This window comes from Microcebus murinus, chromosome 2 (genome assembly GCF_040939455.1).
Source record: "Microcebus murinus isolate Inina chromosome 2, M.murinus_Inina_mat1.0, whole genome shotgun sequence".
Taxonomy (NCBI): domain Eukaryota; kingdom Metazoa; phylum Chordata; class Mammalia; order Primates; family Cheirogaleidae; genus Microcebus; species Microcebus murinus.
Genome location: NC_134105.1, coordinates 11,884,171 through 11,901,639, shown reverse-complemented (window position 1 = coordinate 11,901,639; position 17,469 = coordinate 11,884,171). Strand labels below are relative to the sequence as shown.

The following is a 17,469-nucleotide window of genomic DNA, read 5'->3' as shown; positions in this document are numbered from 1 at the left end:
GGAGGGAGTAGGAAAGGGCACAGGAAGAGGACATGGGCCAGAAGGGTTCCTCTTCCCAGGCTGAGATCAGGGGCCACCTTTCCACACCCTCAGTGTGATTGCATTTGCAGGCGTCTCCCTGCACTCTGAGACCACCTTTCTCATACTCCAGACGGAAGCCCCAGGGAGGTGGGGCCACTTTGTAGATTCCCATCTTTACGGAACCCGCCATGAGCTGGTGCTCTGCTAAAACACACTGAAGGTGAAGGATACCCAGGGAATTGACATGTGGGTGGGGCCTTTGAAGAGTTTTCAGCTTCATGGGGGAGGAGAAATGCTTAGACATTAAAAAAACTCTAATATCCCATAGAAAGGAATCCATATTCTAAATGAAAAGCCCATAGTAACAGTAATTACCAAGCAATCAAGTGTCCTGGGGCCAACACCGTGCCGATCAGCACTGTATTACTATCCCCGTTTTACAGATGGGAATCTATCTGCCAGTTAAGGCACATGTAGGAGTAAAATTACAGTTGGTCTGACTCCAGATTCATGCTCTTAATAATGAGGCCTCCTGAGTTGAGACAGGAGAGAGAGCATTTTGTAACCAGTTCCCGGCTCGGGTTACTTCTTCTGATGCAGCAGCTGGCCCGATGCCCTGGACAGGATTTCTCAACCTCAGCACTATTAACATGTGGGGCCAGGTTGTTGTTGTTTTGGGGTCTGCCCTGTGTACTGTAGAGTGTTTAGCAGCATCCCTTTGTCCGCCTTTATCCACCGGATGCCAGTAGCAGCCCCAGTCATTACAATTAAAAAATAACCTCCAGATACTGCTGGATGTCACTTGGGGGCCAAATTACCCACCCCCCACCAGGTGAGAGTCATTGCTCTAGGTCCAGGAGAACAGCTTTGCTATTTGGTATTTGGTCGCTTGTTCATTTATTTGACAAAGATTTAAGACATGCCTGTGGCGTGCCATGTCTGCATTTGTGCAGAGACAGTTGTAGGGCATTTGTAGTAATCCCTCTTGGTGTTTTACGTGTCAAACTCTGGTGCCAAGAAAAACTGCTTTTGAGGGACGGCGTGGGTATGTCCTTAGCATTTCCTTTGTTGCCTGGAGTGCCAGGAATCTCAACCTGTTTTTTAAAATATCCTTGATAGTGTGTTTTGTTTTTAATAAATTAACACACGTCCATTGTAAAAGGTACAGATAAAGCAAAACAGAATGCAAAAGTCACCTGTAATTTCACCACACAGAGGTAACCATGGTCAACGTTTTGATTTTGATTTGCTTTTCACTTTCCATGGATATATGTGCTTAAAAAAGCGACATAAAAACAGGTTTGTCTGCAAATAGTTTTTGTAGCTTGTTTTCTCCCATCGTGGACTTGTCTGCCTTACTGCATGTTCCCAGGACCTAGAACTGTGTTTGACACCTGGTAAGCCCTTGGCAAACCTTTGGTGCCTGAGTGGACTTAGCATGTGAGCCCTTCCTTGTCAACAGGTGTTTCTCACTGGTTGCAGTCTCCAGACAGACCCCACGAACATGTGGCCTTCCTGGATGGGCCCAGGGATGGCGGCTGCTGACAATGGCTACTGTTTGCCTTTTATGCAGATTATTATTATTTTATTATTATTATTTTTTGTGACAGAGTCTCACTCTGTTGCCTGGGCTAGAGTGCCATGACGTCAGCGTAGCTCACAGCAACCTCAAACTCCTGGGCTCAAGCAATCCTTCTACCTCAGCCTTCCGAGTAGCTGGGACTACAGACATGTGCCATCATGCCTGTCTTATTTTTTCTATATATTTTTAGTTGTCTGGCTAATTTCTTTCTATTTTTAGTAGAGACGGGGGTCTCGCTCTTGCTCAGGCTGGTTTCGAACTCCTGACCTTGAGCGATCCGCCCTCCTCAGCCTCCCAGAGTGCTAGGATTACAGGCTTGAGCTACCGTGCCCAATATGCAGATATTTTACTTAGCTCCACAGCAACCTATAATGTAGGTGTTACTCTTCCCATTTCACAGATTAAACAACTCAGGTCCATGGAAATTAAGGGAAACTAGTCAAGACCTCAAGCTAGTGAAAACCAGGCTTCCCAACTGACTGGCTCCTTCCTTCCTCCTTCAACCCTGACTTCCTGCTCTTTTGTCTACTAAGGTTACCATCTGCGTCCTCACAACTCTCTGCAAGTTCTCTTTGGAAACAGGATACAGATTTGTATGTAAATTTAACAATAAACAAGCGAGCCCAGGCACATAGTAGGCCTACAATAAATGTTAATTTCTGCCCCTTACTTGTCCTCCTACTAAACCCAGAGGTGACTCCTACTCAGCCCACCTGACATCAGAGGGTCTGTGGCCTGAAGTGGCCACTGCCCTGTGCCCTGCGGTTATCCTTGGTGATTCTGGACTCTTCTCTATTTAAATCTGCCTGTTTAATTTTCTTTTCTTTTCTTTCCTTTTTTTGAGGTAGTGTCTTGCTTTATCACCCAGGCTGGGGTACAGTGGCATGATCATAGATAGCTCACTGCAACCTCAAACTCCGGGGCTCAAGCGATCCTCCTGACTCAGTCTCCTGAGTAGCTGGGACTACAGGTGCAGGCCACCATGCCCGACTAACTTTTCTATTTTTTTGTAGAGATACTGTTTCACTATGTTGCCCAGGCTGTTTTGGAACTCCTGGCCTCAAGTCATGCTCCTGCCTTGGCCTCCCTAAGTGCTGGGATAACAGGCGTGGGGCACTACGCCCAGCCTGTTTAACTTTCAAAATATCAAAACCACCCAGTGCTTTTCCCAGCCTGCCCAGCCCTTGGATGGGCACATGTTGCCCTGGGCAGGGAGCTGGCACTTCCTACTATTCCATACTCTGTTCTCAAACTCCACCAAGCAGTGGCTGGGGCAGTGTCTTTGGCCTGGAATGCCCTCCTTCTGGCCACCTCAGCAGACCCATACTCAGCCAGCGCTTTGTGGCCTTGGTGGGGCAGTTCTGCTTTGGCCCTTCGATGTCCTCATCTGCAAAATGGGGGTGATCATGTCAACAGCCATGTAGCAGGTGGTTGCCAGGGTTAGCGATCATGTGACCAATAGCTTGCAGGGTACCTGGTACCTAATGTGGGCTCTGTAAGTGTTTGAGAGGAAGAATAAATAGAACCTACAATTGTCCTAATACTTCTAACATTGTTAAAGTCACCACTGAGGCAGCATTTGGCGCTGGAACCCTTGGGAGCACTCTGCCTCCTGTGCCCTCACCTGGCTTGACGTACAGGTGGGATTGAACAGTTGCTGTTGGAATGGCCCAGAACACAGCAGGGCTTGGGTCCTGGCTGCATCTCTTGGCAGCTCTGTGGCCCTGGGCAGGTAACTCACCCTCTCTGTGCTGTCTCATGTTCTCATGTTGAAAATAAAGATGACAATAGTAGTCACCTCATAGGGTTGTCTTGGGGATTCAATGTTTCATACATGAAAAGCACTTCCAAGTGTGCTCAGCACCTGGAATGCTCAGTAAGTGTTACTGTGACTATTGTCACGGTCCCCTACACCATGGGCTGCCCTGGGTGATCAACCTTTATCAGGAATATCGAGACAGGAGGGTCCCAGCAGCAAGGATGGTGGCAGAGCGGGAGGTATGGAACTCATGTGTCCTCAGTCCCTTCTCTTTATCCTAATTAGTTACCCCAGATGCAAAACTCTCCCGTTGGGGCTGACCCTGCTCACTCCAGGGCCTGGGGGAGACTCCTGCTCTTAGGGGCTCCGAACCCCTCGGACCTTTCCTGGCAGAGCCCAGGGCCTGGAGTAGAAAGACCCCTGGGCTGAGCTGCAGTGCCATCGGGCAGCCAAGGGACCTTGGGTAGGTCACTGCCCATATCAGGGCAGCCTCTTTGCCCGGGTGGGAACTGTGGTTCTAGCTGTGTGGTGAGGAGGACTGGCCTGTCCCATCAGCCCCGTCTGATCGTGGGCCTCTGAGATGTTCCAGGTGCTTCAGCTAGAGTGTGCGTGTCCTGAGTAAGGAAGACCTGGGCTGGAACCCTGCTCTGTCACCTGTGAGCTGTGACCCTGAGCCAGGAGCGAGTACCAAGGTCTCTCTGAACCTCCTCTGTCAAATAGCTGTTGTACTGCAGGTTGAGTGTCCCTTGTGCAAGGTGCTTGGCACCAGAAGTATTTAGGATTTTGGATTTTTTCAGATTTGGGGACATTTGCAGATCCAGTTAGTTGAGCATCCCTAATTTCAAATCCTGAAATCCGAATGCTCCGATGGGCATGTCAGCGCCCACAAAGGGGCAGTAACTGAGGCAGCTCATCCTGGGCTTCAGGCCTTTCCTCACCTCCTGGCGGTGAGCTGGGACCTGCACTTTCTCTGCTTCCCTGCCTTTGCCCTTATCTCAGTGATAAGGCGGATTAGCCTTATCGGCCTCAGATAACAGCGGGAAGCCCAGGAGGCTGAGCAAAGCAAGCTGATTTCCTTTCTATTTCTCCTTGCCTTGGCCACCCAGCCACGCAGGAACCCGAGGGAACTGTGTCCAGCCTCAGGTGTTAGCAGAAGACGACTGGCCTCAGAGTTCAGTCTTGGGGGCCTGGTGTCACCTCTTACATAGCTTGTGCCTTGATTTTTTCAAAGGTGTTTCTCAAGTGCTTACCGCGAGCCGGGCAGTGTGCGGGGCGCGGGTGTCCGGTGGGGAATGCAGCGGACGGTCGCGCTGCGTGGAGCTTGTGCCTGGCTGAAGCACAGATGGCCAGTCACAGCTCTGTGACGAGCACTTTCACCGGTGCTTCGAGAAAAGTGTAGGACTATGAGCTGATCTGATAGGAGCCCCATTCAGGGTGTGCGAGGTTAGCGGAGGAGACCCCAGAAAAGACCAGGGTGGCTGGGTTGCAGCAGATGGGATGGGGTGGTGGGGAATGAGGCTGGAAGCCTCATTAAGGATTCTGATTTTTTATTTAATTTTTTTTTTTTTTTTGATTTTTTATTTTAGAAGGAATGAGAAGCCACTGAGCAGTTTTGAGCTGAGCACTCTTGCGCTCTCTGATGATCAGATTTTCATGTTAAAATATAACTTGGTTTTCGGTGTGGACATGAGTGGCTTGGAGACGGGGGCAGGACTGGTGTTGCAATAACCAGGTGAAAGTGACCAGTACCTTGGACGGGATGGAGGCCGAGGGAGGGAGTGACCTGGGTGGATTACTGAGGTTTTCCCATCTGGGTTGGGTTGGCTGGCCCACAGCCCTGTGCAGCCCTGGCACTGCCCACTGCGGGAGGTAAAACGGTGCGTGGCATTTGTGGCCCAGATCCCAGTTCTTGCAAGAACTGGTTGCATGAATGGATGAGGAGTGCGGTCCTGCCTAGAAGGTTCTCGTAGGTCCTCGTAGCAGCCCTAAGTCCTGTGAATGATTCATCTCTGCCTTCTGAGTTTCTGGAAGGGTACTCATGTTAACCCAAAATTGTCCACAAGCAAAAAAAGTTTGAGCAGAAAAAGTTGGAGTGCAGTCCAACTGGGTTATTTTTGGCTGTAGTTGACTCAGGCTGAACTTTGAACTGGTCTCTGTGCCCCACACTTGCACGGATGGGTGGGCAGTTGGACCAGGGGCTTGTGCCAGGTAGAGAAAATCACAGAGGCATGTGATCCTGAGGCCACCATGGGCCTTCGTCCTCTGCAAAGTGCCTTTGCAAGGTGCCGGGGGTCTGCAGGATTCCTGCCTCCGACTTTTCCTGGGAGGGGGCCGGGAGAGGAGAGCTGGTGGTCACTACAGTTTAAGCTGGGGGTGGAATTTGGTGATAAGAGAATGTGCTCCTTGGGGGCATCTGGGAACCCATTTGCCTCTGAAATCTCAGCCTAGTGGAATAGATTTGGGGACACCTGTACAGTTGTCTCAGAAAAGCCCAGGAATCCTCCCGGTGACCTTGCAAGGGACATAGCGTCAACCTTAAATAATGAGATTCAACAAATGTGCTTGTAAGTGTGGAGTTTATTCCACTCGGAATTCCGTTGCCCAGAAGTACTCTCCCAGTTACAGTTTCCTTCTTTTTAAGGAAAAAGAAGAGGCAGTTCCTAAAGCGCTTACCAAAATTTTGCATTAAAGTAACATAAGCTATTGGTTGCTTCTGCATTGTTCTTTGTATGGCAGATTCTGGGATGTGACAGGAATGGGTGAGGCAGGAGTGAGGAACAAAAATGATTTTGAACAATTGCCCTGGGCGAGGGCGCGGGGCCTGGCGAATTTTGCAAACCTCTTACAGCTCTGACTGCTCCACTTTTGGTTTTTAATCACAAGCCTCCCACCCCCAAGAGCCCAACTTGCTTTGGGCTCCTTTTATGTTCTGGAGCTGAGCCAGGAAGGCTCATTCCTGGATGCTCCCGTTCTGCACAGGGGAGGGGATACGTCTCAGCCAGGGATTGTAAGAGTCCCCAGATCCAAACTGGATGGCATCACAGGGTGGCAGAAATGAGACCTTCGTCACGTCCCTGGTTTATACAGCTGCTGTTGCTTTTTGAATCAGTTCTAGTCTTCAGAATACCTGAGTTTAGTTTTCTCAGAAGTAAAACCAGAGAGACATAGCAGAAATATAATGTACATCCAGGTGCTAATCAAAACATTTGTATGCCAGAGCGGAGAAAGCCTGTTCCACTGGTGAGTCAACAAAAAACATCACGAGGAAAATTAAAACCCGGTCCTTCTTTAGAGACTTGTTTTAACCAAGAGGTAATTCAGGATTCAGTGCAAATTGTAGGAAAATTAAATGCTCAAAACTCAAAAACAATGGTTGGAGCTGGAATCTAATCACAAGTATACTATAGTTTTCTTCTGAAACATTGTTTTTCTCTCTGCAGTTCCCCGTTTCTAACAAAGATAAATCTTACTAGGACCAATTTACTTGCAAAATACGTTTTAGTCTTATTATACTTGGCCTGATGATTTGCATAAAGCTCAGCAAGAATAGTGATGGGCCCATCTAGGCTCTTTTTAAGTTGGCTTTGCAGGAACTTTTTCCCAAGGAATTTCGGATTAAGCTTTTAAAAACCTTGCAAAGCTCAGAAGCCAAGCCAAGGATTCAGCATCAGATTGTGGCTGTAATACCTGTACAAACCGGGTGAATTTATCTCTTCTAAAGTCCCAAAATATTTTGAGTTTCCTGGGCCTGATAGAAAGTGACATTCTTTACTGACCTCAAGGTCAGGAACCTTGTAAGGAAACTGTGTATACAAAGTACCAGGTTATTCTTTCCAAGGGGCTTTTTATCGGCTCTATAGAGTCAGCATCAATTCCCCAGAGCAGTCTGGTCATATCTGAGAATATATTATTTTAACAAAAGCCTTGGTAAAATTACCAGTGTGTCCTGTTACAAAAGAAAACATATGCTTATTGAACTTATGCAGATAACTATATATTGCCATAAAATAAGAATACTCACAAATAGTCTCCAAATTTTGGAGAAATCAGATAGAGAGAAAGGCAGATGTTTCAATTTTGCTCACAAAAGTATGTTGTAGCTAATTGTTGTAAGCTCCAACTAGCTGAAAAAGAAAAATAAATTTTCTCGACGCTGGGAAGCAGAATATATTAATAAAAAGGGTCAGCAATGTTGCAAACAAAAAAAGTCATAAAAATCATTTCAGTCCTCTGTCACTTCAATCCCATGCAATTAATCTTTGTTCTGCTTGATGCTGGGTTAGCAATCTTCATGAATGCCTCTGTTTTATTAGAGTTCTGGAAGTTTTTACTTAGTCCAAAGTATGATTTTTAAAGTTTTCAGAAATCTGTATTCAAGAGCACTTGTCAGGGTTCTTTTCCATGAATTTCCTTGAAAAAGCAGGAAATTTTGGACTGCAGCTGATTATAAACCACTTTCCAAGAAGAATCAAAATAAAACAATAATTGTCTGTGGATGACAAAAGGCTTAGAGTAGCCATGGTTAAAGACACAGTTGAGAAGGAAATTATATCTGTGGCATATAGCAATATAACATAATAATCATAATTATTACTGATAACATATATCAAGACATCAGAATTTTGGGAATCTCATTTTTGGAACACATTATTAACACATTTATATAAATATAACTCAAAGAAAATTAAACTATTTCTCATTTGACAATACTTCTGATATGATTTTAGCACACATTAAGCCTAACTTCCAGGGGCCCTAATGTCCAGAAAGTTAGTTTGAGGTCAAAAAGACTGAATTTGGAATTTGGTTTTATAAACGTGTAAAGGTTTAAAACACTTGATATTAAATTAAGAAAGAGCCAGGTGCCCACATGTGGTGGTACACGCCTGTAGTCCCAGCTACTTGGGAGGCTGAGGTGGGAGGATCACTTGAGCCCAGGAGTTCAGGACAAGCCTGGGTAGGTAACATAATAAGATCCCTTCTCTAAAAAATAAAATAAAATAAAATAGGTCAGGTGCACCTGCTCAAGCCTGTAATCCTAGCAATCTGAGAGGCTGAATTGAGAGGATGGCTTGAGGCCAGGAGTTCAAGACCAGCCTGAGCAAGAGTGAGACCCAGTCACCCTGTCTCTACAAAAATTAGAAAAAAAAAAAATTAGCCCTGCATGGTGGTGCATACCTGACTGCCAGCTGCTTAGGAGGCTGAGGCAGTAGAATTACTGGATCCCAGGAGTTTGAGATTTGCAGTAAGCTATGATGACGACACTGTACTCTAGCCTGGGTGACAGAGTAACACTCTGTCTCATAAATAAATAAATACAGGCTGGGTGCGGTGGCTCACGCCTGTAATCCTAGCACTCTGGGAGGCCGAGGCAGGCGGATTGCTCGAGGTGAGGAGTTCGAAACCAGCCTGAGCAAGAGCGAGACCCCGTCTCTACTATAAATGGAAAGAAATTAATTGGCCAACTAATATATATATAGAAAAAATTAGCTGGGCATGGTGGCGCATGCCTGTAGTCCCAGCTACTCGGGAGGCTGAGGCAGGAGGATCGCTTGAGCCCAGGAGTTTGAGGTTGCTGTGAGCTAGGCTGACACCACGGCACTCACTCTAGCCTGGGCAACAAAGTGAGACTCTGTCTCAAAAATGAATAAATAAATAAATACATTCATTAAATAAGAAGGATTTAAAACACATGATCAAAATAGAATCACAGGTCACTGTACAATGTTAGTCATTCATTTAGCCAAATGGATAATTCAAAGATTTCAAAAAGTAAAAAGTTTTACTCTTTGCTAGAGTGTAGTCTCAGTTTCCCAATGAACAGATCTAATAAAGACAGGTGAGGCAAACTCTCCCCTCCCCTCTTTTATGGCAGTTTACTCAAAAGGTAAACAAATCTTTTACTGTCTCTCATTGATACAACATGATATTCTTGTTCAAACAAGAAAGCCCAATTTTACTTTTATATTAGTGTCTTATCAAGACACTAAAGCTAATTTTAATGAAACTGTTTAAACAAATCCATCCAATCTCAGTCAGCTTTGACTACACAAGATAAGACCTCCATAAGCCTTGTATAACCTCTTCCAGTTTTCTATTAAAGAGCAGATCGATGCTTCGAGAAAACCCTGTTCTGACACAGGGAGCCAGACTTTGGCCTCGCCTCAGTATGCTTTGGATATTAATGTTCAAATTTTAGAAAGACTTACAAATAATTCCCTTCAAATTTTAGCTAACCTGATCACACATAAAATTCCTTTCATGAGATTAATCTTCCACAAACCTTCTACCACTTGCTAGTTTCTATTTTTCTGGTAAAATATTTGGTTTAAGCGCCTTTTTTGGAGCCAATTATTTAGAGCTTTTTAATATTTTGATTGTGAAATGTCACATACACACGACACGCGTGAACATGCAGACATACAACACACAGAAGGAGATTTTACAGCTTTCTAAGGTTCTCCATTTGCCAGTTTTCAAATACTTTCTCCCCATTTAGAGCATCAAGCCCTGAACAGCTGTTAGCTGGGCAGCCCTAAATTTGCACTTCCAAACATCTGACACTGCCCTCCCCTCCTGAGGGACCCATGACGCTCCGTTCTTTTCCATGGCAGTAAGTGGAAGGAAGAAGTGTGGACTTTAGTTTATTGGGTGCATCTGTGGCTTTATATCCATATAAAATCTCCATAGTAACCCATAAGATGGAAGTCACCATTTGACACAGGGAAACCGGCTCGGAGACAAGTGGCCTGCCCAAGGTCACGTGGCTAGTGGGAGGCAGAGCTAGACTGGAGCCCAGGTCTACCCTGGTCCTGCTTTTCTTCATTTGGTTCAGGGAAGGGCGGGCAAGGGTGTGGAGGGGTGGGGTGGGCTGGGGGAGGAGGGGGAGGTCCCACGTGCTCACTTGGCCCATCAGGGTGTTGCGTTGCCCAGTCTCTCTCTCTGCTCTTCCCTCTGTCCATTGCTCTGCCCATCGCCTCTTGAGCCTCTTTTGGGTCTCCATCAGAGGTTGCCTCCTCAGAGAGGCCCTCCCTGATTGCTCTTCCCCTTAGTCACTCATCTTCAGAGTCACCATGTGTCATTATTGTGCTTATTTCCTGGCCGTGGCAGCACTGGAGGTCAGCAGGTGCAGCCGGGGCCTTGCTATCTTGGTCACTGCTGCGTCTCCAGGGCCTTAGAGGGCGTCAGAGATGCAGTAGGTCCTCGGTCACCCTTGTAGTCACCCGTGTAGAATGAGCGGAGGGCCTGCCCCCAGGGCCCCCGATTTTGTGTCCTTCCTCTAGCCTCCCAGGCTGGGTCTTTGAGCCCCCAGTTTCCTCTGGGCCCGCTCAGGCCATTCTGTTCTCCTGGGGGGCACAAACAAGCTCGCAGAACACCAGCGTCAGACTGCGTCACTCTTGAGACCCTGATAAGACAAGACGCGGTGAGCCCCTTTCATAATTTTGTCTACGCACAGACAAAAAGCAAGGTCGCTGTGCCACCCGCAAAGTACCAGATACCCCTTCTCTGGCTGAAGGAGGAACTGGTACTTTTTGCTGGGTCACACGATTGCCCCACTTCCAGACAGCATCCAATCGGGGGCAAACTCCAGCGCCTTTACCCTCCCCAACTCACCCGGCCAAAGCCGAGCCCTGTAATAGGGTTTGTCCGACAGCATCCTGCCGGGAGACGATATCTGGGTTTCTCTGGGCTCAATTAGACAGATTTCTCCTAATCTTGATCTCAAACTAGTCATTCTCCTAGGACCCAAATGACCTGTTTCTCTAAAGGGGCGACTGTGGATGTCCATCCTATGCCACGGTGGGCGGGAGGATGTGCCCTGTAGGCATTAGGTAGTCTTTGTCATCGTCACTGTCCTCGTTTACAGAGGGGGAAACTGAGGCCTGGAGGGGAAGTCCCACAGCTGGGAGGTGGCAGAGCTGGGGCTCTGAGCCGCCTGCCCTCCCACCTTGAGAACTCCAGATGTGGTAGTGGGTGGCGGGCCCTAGTCAGCGTGATCACAAGATTCAAGCAAAGGGATCTTGAAACTCAGGACCCTGGAGTCAGACGCTGAGCCCGCGGGCTGCCGCCCCCGTTGCTGTGAGCGAGCTCAGGGCAGTCTTCCAAGTTCACGATCCACGTCTCGGACATTCTTGCCCACCCGGAGCTCCCGGCGCTTTGTGCCAAGGGAGTCTCAGCGGGTTCCCATGCGGAGGAGACTGGGCTCTGGAATGTGCTGCCTAGACAAAGAAGCAGCTGGGGTCTGTTTGGGACGAAGGCTGCACCGTGGGGAAAGGGAGGGAGCGTCACCCTCTGCGTGTGCGAAATCCCAACACTCAAACGCGGTTTTGCATCTGTGCGCTTCAACTTCAAACAGCCGTGTGAGCCCGGCGGTTGTTCTCACTTAACAGAGGTATAAACGGGCTCAGAGGAGGCGAGTCACAGGCCCAAGGACGCGGTGGCATGCCTGGGACTTGAACTTGGGGCTTTGGACCCAAGGCCAGATTTTGCCCCCAGCTCTATAGCTGCTTTGGATTTGAGGCTCTGAGCCCCTGTGGGAGACGGAGGGGCTGGGGCCCCGCAGTTGGTGGCCGCCACTGACCAGTCTGCTCTGTTCCCTGCCCTTGTGCCCAGGCTGCGGTGGAAGCACACCTCTTCCCTGAAGGTGGCCAACGAACCCATCTTAGCATTCGCGCAGGGCAGCCCCGAGCGAGACGCCCTGCAAAAGGTAACAGGAGGGTGGGGCACCCATAGGTGCAGGGCACGGAGCGGAGACAGCCCCCAGCAGTGCCCAGGACGGCTCTCCGGGCCTGTGGCCAGCACCCGCTTCTGCACCCGCTCCCAGCCTGGGGAGGACAGGGGGGGTCTGGGGAAGGCTGTGGGACGGGAGGGTGGGAGCAGCTGGGAGCAGCAGGGTGGCGGCCTGGGGCCACTGAGGGGCTTCTCAGGCCAGGTCAGCGGTCATAAGCCCAGATGTTTTATACTTAAAAGCGTTTTGCAATTAATTGCCAGTATTTTAAAGCTTGTGAGATTTCACATACATTTCCGATGCAGAGTTTTATCTGTTGGTACTAAGTAGGCCTGGGGACACGGGCCTCGCCTTCCTGCAGGGTGACAGTGGCTGGTGCCAGTTCTGCTGCCCCCAGGGAAGCACACGCTCTCTGTGACCGCAGGCCTGGCCCCCTCTGGTTTACATTCCTGCCTGGCCCGATCCGTCTGCTGACTCCTCAGGGGCTTGGGCGGGAGGAATAGAGGAAGTGCCCGTCCACATTCTTGTCCCTCTCCCAGGCCTTGAAGGACTTGAAGGGCCGGACGGAAGCCATCCCGTGCGTGGTGGGGGATGAGGAGGTGTGGACGTCGGACGTGCAGTACCAGGTGTCGGTACGTCCAGTGGGCGGGCGGGGTTCGGCCCCTCCCCTGAATCTGCCGTCTGCCCCCCACCCCCCAGCTCGTAAGCACATGATGTGTGGGCTCTGACTTCAGGGGCTTTACAGTGCTCTCTGCATTTGAATTTTGTGGCCAGTAAAACTTCCAAAAGCCAAGGGCCGTCCCCACACTGCACCTGCTCACTCCATGACCGAGTCCTGTCCACAGGCAAGGAGGACCATGAAGGCCAGGTCTGGAAGCTCTCGCCAGTCATCGCAGCACTTTGGGAGGCTGTGGTGAGAGGATCGCTTGAGGCCAGGAGTTTGAGACCAGCCTGGGCAACATAGCAAGACCCTGTCTCTAAAAAAAATAAAAAATTAGTCTGGCATGATGATGTGCACCTGTAGTTCCAGCTACTCTGAAGGCTCAGGCAGGAGGATCACTTGAGCCCAGGAGGTCGAGGCTGCAGTGAGCTATGATGGTGCCACTGCACTCCAGCCTGGGCAACAGGGCGAGACCCTTGTTTCCAAAAAAAAAAAAAAAAGGCCATGAAGAATCTACATGGTCTCTTCTGTTATTCCTGATGGATTTCTCCACAAGGGTCTTTAGAAACTACTGGCAGAAAGCTGGTCCCTAAGCCCATGCTCCTCAGATGGCATTGGGCTAGTATCCCCCTTCTTGGAATTTATCTGTCCAGAAACTTGCACACACTTTAGGTGGGCAAGGAAACTCATGGGTCTGTAATTTGGGGGAGGGTAAAGCATTTTGCAAACAGGGTCAGTGCATTCTGGCTCTGTCCAGGTGGAACCCTGGGCAGGTGTGTGCGGGGGAGGGGTGGACAAGGCGGGAGGACCCAGGCTCCCACTCTGAGGGTTCCAAGGACAGTGGGCAGGAGCTGTCCACAGAGGTATCCTGGAGCCCCTGCCACTGGGCCATTACTGAGCCACAGACTCATGCTGGGCTGGGTTTGGAAGGATTTTCATCTGTGATCCTGTTTGGTCCTCCATGCTAGGAGAGGGGTGGGGGAGACTTGGGGAGGGAAGGGACCTTACACTGGGCCCCACAGTTAGTAGGTGGCAGAGCCGGGATTCAAACCTGTGTCTGCCTGACTGCAAAAGTCCATGCTTTCCTTGAAAGACCCTGTGGTTTATGCCTTTCTCCTGGACCATGAACCTTCCAGAACAGGAGCCACACCTCACTCATTGCACAGGGGGTGCTCCATAACCCTCAGGGAGGAGAAGTCAGTGTGGACCAGCGTCTGGAAACGGCTTCCTGGGCAGTGAGGGAGAGAGTGGGTGGGCCCGGACTCTGCTGAAAGCAAGCTGTTGGCCCAGCCCCCTCCCCACCTGTCCTGGCGCCTCTCTGTTGAGCAGTGACCTCACCCTTCTCTTCTTTTAGCCCTTTAACCATGGACACAAGGTGGCCAAGTTCTGTTATGCAGACAAGGTGAGTCCTGGTGACCTTGGGGTTGGGGTAGCTGCCCTGCCCTGCCAGCTGCTGATGTGGGCTGGGAGTCAGTCACTGCTTCCTTCTTTGGTCATGGGCAGGGGGCGGCTGGCACAGAGGAAGTCCCTGGGCGATGTCTCTGACAGGCCCAGGCATGCAGAGGTTAGCTGGCGCCAAATGAGAGCTGCCTGGGCAGGGGCTGAGACATCCCTGGACGTGCCTGTTGCAGTGGGGCAGGCCTGGGATTGGGGAGGAAGTAGATTCTGGAAGGCTGAGTCAGGGCAACTGGAGACATCGTAGATGGAAGGCGGGACAGGGATTTGGCATCAGGGCAGGTGTGGTGGGGGGGTGACCCATGGCCGGGGGCCTAGGAGCTGGTGTCGCGCAGCGATGAGTGCAGCTGGTATCAGGGAAGCCAGCCGCAGGTGTACATCTCAGACTGCAATTCTGACCCCCAGGGCTGGAGGCTCTGGCTGGTGGGTTCAGGAGCACCAGGTCCTAAGAATGAAGTGAGGCCTTGATTAGACCAGGAGAGAAAGGGAAGCCAGTTTAACAGCTGAGGGCCTCGGGAGCCAGGCTTCTTCCCCGGGGGCAAGGTGGCCTTCCAGACCTGTCCCTTGCCTACTACCCCGGGGCCCTTCCTGCTGTAGGAGGCAGCCCCCAACCCTTCCCTCTCTCCTTAGGGCCTGCTCAACAAAGCCATCGAGGCCGCCTTGGCCGCCAGGAAAGAGTGGGACCTGAAGCCTGTCGCAGACCGAGCCCAGATCTTCCTGAAGGCGGCAGACATGCTGAGTGGGCCACGCAGGGCTGAGGTCCTCGCCAAGACCATGGTGGGACAGGTGAGGTGTCCATGGGCCCAGGTGGGGCCGGGCGGGAGGCAGTTGTGCCCATCCATGTCAGTGGACACCAGCTGAACAGCTTCTGGGTGCCCCGCCCATGGGAGACCCAGAGATGTCCTCGAGGGACAAGACCTAGGAGCCAGGATGGATTAACATAAATTATTAGACAAGGCAGATTGTGCTGAGCCTGTGTGTGCTACCGTGGAAATGTCCCCTCCCTCCGTCTCCTCCATCCTGGCTCCTAGCCCTTTGTCACTCTTTGCCTGGCTGGCAGTGCCTCACCCTCCCTGCTGGGTAAAGACCCCACCATACCTGTCGCAGGTCACCCCTGGCTTGCAAACCCCCAAGACCTCTCCATCACCAAGAGCAAGTGCCAAGTTCTGAGCCCCGTACTTAGGGCCCCTGTGTCCGGCTCGCCAGCTGTTCTGCCCTTCCCTGCCAGGCCATCCTGCCCATGTTGTAGCCCGTTTGGACTTAGCAAGGCTCTCGGGACACTACCGTGTCCTCTCTCTCTGCCTCTGTCCACAGTATTCCCTGCCAGGAGTGCTTGCTCTCTTCTCTGCCCAGTGAACTCTTTCCTCCTGGCCCAGCCCAGATATCACCTCCTCCATGAGGCTTCCCGAACCTTCTCCATCTGGAAGGACTAGACCCGCTGCTGTTCCCCCATAGCTTGTTGTTCCTTCGTCAGTTACAGCTCTGGTCGCATTGGGGCATATCGAGTTCCTTATGTGTTCACTGCCCCGTGACAAGCTTTTTGGGCATAGCAATCGTGCTTGACACAATGTCTTCAAGGAGTCGTAGCAAGCTCCTGGTGAACGGTTCTTGAGTGGGTGCACGCTGAGCAAGGAATGGCTATGGCAGGCAGAGTGTGCTGGGGTGGGAGCCGGGGGAGAACAGGTTAATTTTGCCACCTCCAGGCTGCCAGCTAACCTGGGTTCCTGAAGGGTAAATCACAGAAGCCAAAACCCAGGCTGCCTGTTGGCTCAGCACGTTGCTCCTGGGAGCTCACCTGTCCCCGTGGTGAGGGCTCCCCCTGCTGCCCAGGGCGGGCATGACGGCCCCACACCTGTCAGTGCCTCCTTTGGTCCCCTCAGGGGGGTGTGTCGGGCCCCAGGTGTTGCACAGTGGCAAGAAGGAAGACACTCACACACACACACACACACTCTCTCTCTCTCTCTCTCCACTGCCCCCCCAGATCAGATTAGTTTCCTCTGTATTTAGCGTAAGATTCAGGAGCTTCTAGGAGGTGCAGCTCCATCCGAGCTCAGCTTCCTCCGCTGTGCGCCTGCCACTGTCCTTGCACGCCAAGGAGGGGCCGCTGTGGTCTGGAAAAGCCCCGTCCTTGCTGCCCGGAGTCCTTTCCCCTCGGCTCACGTTGGGCCAGGAAGAGGGGACATGTCGTGTAAGGGAATTGCAGTCACCAGCCCTGGGCCTTGGCCCAGACTAGCCAGCGCCCCATGCTCAACCCCAGGGAGGGGCCGTCGCGCCCTGCACACGGCGTCTCTGCCTGGGTGTCGCGCCCGTGCGCCCTTCTGCCTGGAGGCTCCCATCCTGGATTCGGCCTGAGGATCTTGATCCCAGACCACTCCCCGGTGCCCCCGTTCAGAGTTGCTGTGAAACTGGGACGGGGCGTCTGAAACGCCCAGCCGGTGGCGGGGGTCAGTAAACGTCAGCGATCCCAATCCAGCCCGTGGGGCCCCAGGCCGCCTGCAAGGTGGCGGTCAGGGTCTGGAGACACGGTCCGTTCCCCCCAGCGGCCGGACGGGCCGGTCAGCCCTTTGAAGGTCTCTCCGGCCGGCTGGGGCCCAGCGGTGGGATGGGGGAAGAGGCTGGTGGGCGGCTGTCCACCGCCCCGACCCGTCCGCCCTCCTCGCAGGGCAAGACGGTGATCCAGGCGGAGATCGACGCCGCGGCCGAGCTCATCGACTTCTTCCGGTTCAACGCCAAGTTTGCTGTGGAGCTGGAGGGGGAGCAGCCGGTCAGCGTGCCGCCCAGCACCAACAGGGTCGTGTACCGCGGGCTGGAGGTACCCGCGGGCGGTGGCGGCGGGTGGGCGGGCGGGGTGCTGGACAGCTCCGCTTGGTCTCACCCCCCTCCCTCCCCAGGGCTTTGTGGCGGCCATCTCCCCCTTCAACTTCACCGCGATTGGCGGCAACCTGGCGGGCGCGCCGGCCCTGATGGTGAGCTTTGGGCGCAGCAGGTGGGGACGGTGACAGCTCGCTATCCTCTTTGTCCCCACAGACAGAGGCCGCCCTGAGCCCCTCGGTCCCCGGGCTGCTCTTGGGGAGAAGCACAGGAGGTGGAGGCAGCCCGGGGCTGGGGACCTGGGGGGCCAGAGAGCCGGGTTGGGTCCCAGCTCTGGCCCGCTGTCGGGACACCCGGGGAGACCCTGAACTTCGGAGGTGCGGCCTCCTCGTTTGCAAAGTGGAGATAATAGGAAAGCCCCTGTGACAGGTTACTGAGGATCAAACGGGACA

At 51.8% G+C, this 17,469-nt stretch overlaps 1 protein-coding gene across 1 annotated transcript in view; it reads left to right on the top strand.

Moving 5' to 3' along the window:
• The window catches only part of ALDH4A1 (aldehyde dehydrogenase 4 family member A1), a 29,639-nt gene that overhangs the window by 1,370 nt on the left and 10,800 nt on the right, over positions 1–17,469 (top strand). The window contains exons 2-7 of the mRNA XM_012754072.3: positions 11,976–12,069; positions 12,630–12,722; positions 14,106–14,153; positions 14,837–14,992; positions 16,869–17,018; positions 17,098–17,172. Of these exons, the coding sequence (XP_012609526.3) occupies positions 11,976–12,069; positions 12,630–12,722; positions 14,106–14,153; positions 14,837–14,992; positions 16,869–17,018; positions 17,098–17,172 (616 nt within the window). The remainder of the gene's footprint in view (positions 1–11,975; positions 12,070–12,629; positions 12,723–14,105; positions 14,154–14,836; positions 14,993–16,868; positions 17,019–17,097; positions 17,173–17,469) is intronic.